The sequence below is a fragment of the Lynx canadensis genome, chromosome X (genome assembly GCF_007474595.2).
Source record: "Lynx canadensis isolate LIC74 chromosome X, mLynCan4.pri.v2, whole genome shotgun sequence".
In the NCBI taxonomy this organism is placed as follows: domain Eukaryota; kingdom Metazoa; phylum Chordata; class Mammalia; order Carnivora; family Felidae; genus Lynx; species Lynx canadensis.
In genome coordinates, this window is record NC_044321.2 from 556,650 (window position 1) to 562,601 (window position 5,952).

The window sequence follows — 5,952 nt, forward strand, 5'->3', positions numbered from 1 at the left end:
CAGCACCCTCGCCCTCATTGCAGTCACCGTGTCAGGCACCTGTTTGGGGTGATTTGTTACTGTGGCCCCACGAGACCCAGGCAGGGCATTGACAAGGACGGGGCAGGGACTCTACAGTTTGTCTCCTCCACCAGACTCTAGCAGGCACCCCTGCGCTCTTTCTCTCAAGTAGGCCTGACCTTCGGGCTTCCGGATTCATCCCTGCATCACCCAGTTTTACCAAAAAACTGACAACTGCTGACTCTCAATATGTGGCCACCTCGATATCTGGATATCTGCTCACCTGGAGAGCTAGTCTCCTGGATATCTGGTCACTTGGATATCTGCTCACCTGGATATCTGCTCACCTGGAGACCTGAAGGGGTTTCTCACTGCCCGCCTCCCCAGGTCACGTCCGATCACCCCGCTGTGCCTTCGGCGGGAGTCCTGGGACATCCGTTGGGCAGGATCCCACTTACCCCTGATGCTGCTGCTGGTGGCTTTCCAGCTGCTGCTTCGCCGCCCACCCCGCGGGCCCACCCTGCGCTCAGAGCCGAGCCGGGTCTCACCCGAGGTTTCCTGTCCGCGACCGCCACGTTCCGGAATGAAAGGTGTCTTTCTACATTCACCACTGTCTCGTTTCCCTCTGTCTCTCTCTCTCTGTTTTCAACACGCGTCGCTGAACCCGCACAACTCACCGTATGGAAGCACCCGGCCCCAGGCACACCTGTGAACGGGACAGCATTGGGTCCGAGAACTGGACCCAGGGTCCGGTTCTGCTCTGCAGTGGTGTTGGCCCCCAGCCGTCGCGAGATCAGCGCTGACACACGCACACAGAGGCGGGGCTCTGAGCCCCCGCTCCCCGGACCGCCTGCGCTAGGGGCCTGGCCCCCGCGGTCACGGGGGTGCTTTCTAAGCAGGCGTGAAACCTCCGGGTTTTCTGTGCGATGAAAATAGGCTGCTCTGGCCGCCACCAGAAAGTGCTTCCTCGTGGCTCCCCCCCCCCCCACGGGAACAGGTGCGCACGTGGCTTCCCCAGAAGCTGTCCCGGGGACGAGGGGCCCAATAGCTGAACGCACAACCTCCCTCCTCCCCGGGATGATCCCGCAGGGGACAGAGACGCAGCCCCCGGGTTTCTGCTTCGCAGGGGCAGCCTGGTGAGCCTCTCTCCGGGGGGAAAGCGGGATGTGTACGGGGGACAGAGGGAGGGGGTGTGGGTGCACGGGCACCTGCTCCCCGGTGCCTCTCCCGTGGGCCACCCGTGGGGCACGGTTCACGTTTCTTAGGGCCAGCTTTTCTCTGGGTTGACTGGTCCCTGATATGGGCGGCATTGTATCAGCCCAGAATCTGTAGGCAGATGCCGCGGCCCCAGGACCTCAGAATGCCGTTGTGCTCGCAGTGGGGTCTTTAAGGAGGGGGTCGAGGCACAATGACGCTCATACGGTGGGTCCTGATCCCATAGGATGTGTGTCCTCCTAAGACTAGGAGGCCGGGGGAGGGGCACCTGGGGGGCTCAGTCGGTCCAGCGTCCGACCTCGGCTCAGGTCAGGATCTCACAGCTTGTGAGTTCGAGCCCCAAGTCGGGCTCTGTGCTGACGGCTCGGAGCCTGGAGCCTGTTTTGGATTCTGTCTCCCTCTCTCTCTGCCCCTCCCCCTCTCACGCTCTGTCTCTGTCTCAAAACTAAATAAACATTAAAAAAATTAAAGAAAAAAAGAACAGGAGGTCAGGACACAGACAAACAGGGAGGGACGACCACATAACGATGTGAGGACACAGGGACAGAACACCAACTCTACACGCCCAGGAGAGAGGCCTCAGGAGGAACCAGCCTCGGCCCTGCGTGGCCTCAGCCACTGCCTGGGCTCAGCTCTGGCCTGGATCTCAGACCCCCAGCCTCAGCCCTGCCTGGATCTCAGACCCCCAGCCTCGGCCCTGCCTGGAACTCAGACTCCCAGCCTCGGCCCTGCCTGGACCTCAGACCCTCAGCCTCGGCCCTGCCTGGACCTCAGACTCTGGCCTCGGCCCTACCTGGATCTCAGACCCCCAGCCTCAGCCCTGCCTGGATCTCAGACCCCCAACCTCAGCCGTGCCTGGACCTCAGGCTCCCAGCGTCGGCCCTGCCTGGATCTCAACCCCCAGGCTCGGCCCAACCAGGATCTCAAATTCCCAAACTCGGCCAGCTGGTATCTCAGACTTCTGGCCTTGGCCCTGCCTGTACTTCAGACTCTCAGCCTTGGACTGGCCTGGACCTCAGACTCCCAGACTCAGCCCTGCTTGAATCTCAGACCCTCACCCTCAGCCCTGCCTGCATCTCAGACCCCCACACTCAGCCCTGCCTGGACCTCAGACCCCCAGCCTTGGCCCTGCCTGGAACTCAGACTTTCGGCCTCAGCCCTGCCTGGACCTCAGACCCTCAGCCTCGGCCCTGCCTGGATCTCAGCCTCCCAGCCTCAGCCCTGCCTGGATCTCAGAACCCCAGTCTCAGCCCCTCCTGGACGTCAGACCCCAGCTGGGTGGTGGCTCCGAACGGCAAACCCACGTCAATGCTGAAGATTAGACAAAACTCCCCTTGAGAACAGGAATGGGTTTTGTGCTTTGAAGCTAAAAGAGCCAGTGAGACTCTATCGCTGTGACCTCTGGGCGGGTTGCCTGTGACGTGGTTTCCTGCAGGGTCTGTGATAAAACTCTTTTCTTTGCATCCGTGGAGGGTTTTCGGGGTGGGAAAGAGGTTTTCCCCAACACACACATGCACACACACACACGAGCTCCAAACTTATTTACTGCAACGGGCAGAGACCCCAGACAGACAAGCTTAGACTCACTGCCAACCCAAAGAACCAAGATCTCGATAATCCATGCAGTTGAAGCCCGGGCGATAAACCTTCCTTTATTTCCATTACAAAGAAAACACGGTATGTCCTCAAGGGCAGGACGGATCGGTCGAAGGTCCACCTGCATATCCAGAGTCAACGCCACGCGTGTGGACGCCCACAGAAACGGACTCTGCTGGAGAACACGGTCCTGTCGTTGCCGAAGGGGTGTTTTCGCGGGGGAGGGCAGGCGCCGCGTGGCTCGTTCGCATCCGTAAAGCAGGCTTCCTTCCCTACCCGGGAGCGGACTGGCTTGCTCGCGGGGCATGTGTGCTGCGTAACAAAAGGGCTCGCAAAGTGCCCAGGACGGTAAATGTTGTTGGAACAGCACGCGGGCGACGTGCACGGAGGGAGACGACGTCAGGGAGCCCTGGCCAGCGTCCTCCGCGACGGATGGGAAACCATCAGCCGCAGGCACATGTGAGCTGGAAACAAGAAGCACTCGACAGACCGAGTCCCGTCCACCATGCGTGGGGGGAAAGCTGACACACGGAGCGCCCTGGCTGGGCGGTTAGGGTCCTCAGTGAGCCCCCCACCCCCGCCACACCCCACTGGCATAGTTGGTGTTCCCTTGGTGGTTGTACTGAGTCCCTCAGATGCTACAATGTCAATGTAGGCCCCAACGTGGGTTTTGAGTTTGCACCCCCTCATAACAGCATGTATGAGTTGTCAGTCATCACAAACGTGAAGCCCCCCCAGAGAGACCACCTCGCCCCCTTGTGGGGGCTGGCACGCGACCGGGCTGGCGTCCCCGGAGGCCTCTTCCCCCTCCGTTGGAGGGCACAACGGGCCGGTCGTCACGATGGGCATCTCGGCCTCGGCCTTCTGTAGCTGGACAACGAGGGTCTCTTCGGGGACACACTCCTGCTCCGTGGCCTCCGTCTTGGCCACGTGGGACACGTTCTGTGTATCCTTGATCCACTCCTGCGGGAATAATAAAACAGTGCATCTTGAGCACGAGGAAATGCCTCGGGGCTGGTGCAAGGGTCCTGTGGCCGAGCCTCCCAGGGCCCCGGGCAGCCTCCCTGGGGAGCACACGCGGAGCCCCGGGGAACACAAAACCCTCTCGTTCGTGTTTGGCATCTTTGAGCTCTGCCCACGGTGCTTTTAGACCCGCCTCTCATCATCAGCCTCAGAGGCTGTTTCTAAACCCTGTACGGCTCTTTTCATGTGTTAGGACAAGAAACAGGACTTTCGTGGTGGCACTTCTGGAACTTGATTCTGTTTGTGGGTCTCGCGGGGTCTTGTCATCAGGGGGGGAGCCTGGCTGGCTCAGTCGGCAGAATGTGCCACACGGATCCCTGTGGGTTCAACCCCTGCCTCAGGCTCTGCGCTGACGGCTCGGAGCCCGGAACCCACTTCGGATTCTGTGTCTCCCTCTCTCTCTGCCCCTCCCCCGCTCACGCTCTCTGTCTCTCTCGAAAACCAATGAACGGTGACCTTACAACTGCAGCACAGCCCTGCTCACCCCCGAAGCTCAAGTCCAAATAGCACAGCTTACTCAACACGCCCTATTCGTCAACGCAATCTTCTACTCCCCTTCCCTCGCCTGCCAGCAACAGGCCCGCCGCCCTTCTCCTCTGCCCTGTCACCTCTGCACAATTGATCACGCTTGGCCAAAACACCGCGGGAAGCCCGCGGGTCTCAGCACCTCTTTGGGGCTTACGCTTCTTTTCTGGGACGCCCCAGAGTCATGTGCCCACGAAACAAACTTGTCTGCTGCTCATCTGTCTTTTGTGCGTTTCACTGGCAGGTTCTGGACACAGAAACTAAGGGGTGGAGGACGAGGTTTCCCCTGCTGTGTTCTTCCTCCCTGGTATCTAAGGGGTTTGGAAATTCAGCTTTGTCCTCGAGGAGGTGGAAGTCCCACAGCCTGCATACAGAAGCTTGTTTGGGAAACAGGGTCTTTGCAGATGGGATGCAGGGAAGGGTCTGAGAAGAGCCCGTCCTGGATCGGGGGGCCCTAAGCCAATGGCAGGTGTCCTTGTGAGAGACACAAGGGGACACACAGACACAGAGGAGGAGCCCCGTGAAGCCGGAGGCAGAGACAGGAGGGACGCGGCCATGAGCCCAGGGGCGCCTGAAGTCCCAGAAGCTGGGAGAGGCAGGAAGGACCCTCCCCGGAGACTCTGGAGGGAGCGGAGCCCTGCCTGGATCTCAGTGGTCCTGCCCCTCCTGGACCTCAGCGGCCCTGTCCCCTCTGGATCTCAGGGGTCCTGCCTCCCCTGAAACTCAGTGGTCCTGCCCTGCCTGGATCTCAGCGGCCCTGTCCCCTCTGGATCTCAGGGGTCCTGGCCCTGCCTGGGTCTCAGTGGTCCTGCCCCTCCTGGATCTCAGGGGTCCTGGCCTGCCTGGGTCTCAGTGGCCCTGTCCCCTCTGGATCTCAGGGGTCCTGGCCTGCCTGGATCTCAGGGGTCCTGCCCCTCCTGGATCTCAGGGGTCCTGGCCTGCCTGGGTCTCAGTGGCCCTGCCCCTCCTGGACCTCAGCGGCCCTGTCCCCTCTGGATCTCAGGGGTCCTGCCTCCCCTGAAACTCAGTGGTCCTGCCCTGCCTGGACCTCAGCGGCCCTGTCCCCTCTGGATCTCAGGGGTCCTGGCCTGCCTGGATCTCAGCGGCCCTGCCCTGCCTGGATCTCAGGGGTCCTGCCCCTCCTGGATCTCAGGGGTCCTGGCCTGCCTGGGTCTCAGTGGCCCTGCCCTGCCTGGACCTCAGCGGCCCTGTCCCCTCTGGATCTCAGGGGTCCTGCCTCCCCTGAAACTCAGTGGTCCTGCCCCGCCTGGACCTCAGCGGCCCCACCCTGCCTGGGTCTCAGCCTCTGGTCTGCAGAACTGGGAGACAGGAGGTGATTTGTTTGTGTTGTTTGAAGCCTCTGCTTGGGGGCCGTGCCGGGAAAGTGCTCACTCATTGTGCTGCACAAGCCAAGCCACTGGTGTTGAGCTCCCGAGGGTGGGGGCTGCTCCCCTCCCCCCAATTCCCAGCAGCTCCCGCTCATAGCCCCACCAGCCTCTCTCAAGTGAATGAAGTAACGGCCGTAAACCGTTTTAAAAGCGGAAGTCTATGGTTTGTTTTCAGAGGTAACATTCACAGCACAACTTCCTGGGG

The 5,952-nt window shown here is 61.0% G+C and overlaps 1 protein-coding gene across 1 annotated transcript in view; it reads right to left on the minus strand.

Moving 5' to 3' along the window:
- Positions 1–2,758: 2,758 nt before the first annotated feature.
- Positions 2,759–5,952, minus strand: part of CRLF2 (cytokine receptor like factor 2) — a 19,794-nt gene continuing 16,600 nt past the window's right edge. Inside the window, 2 exon segments of the mRNA XM_030306400.1 lie at positions 2,759–3,545; positions 3,547–3,774. Coding sequence (XP_030162260.1) covers positions 3,498–3,545; positions 3,547–3,774 — 276 coding nt within the window. The 3' untranslated portion in view covers positions 2,759–3,497.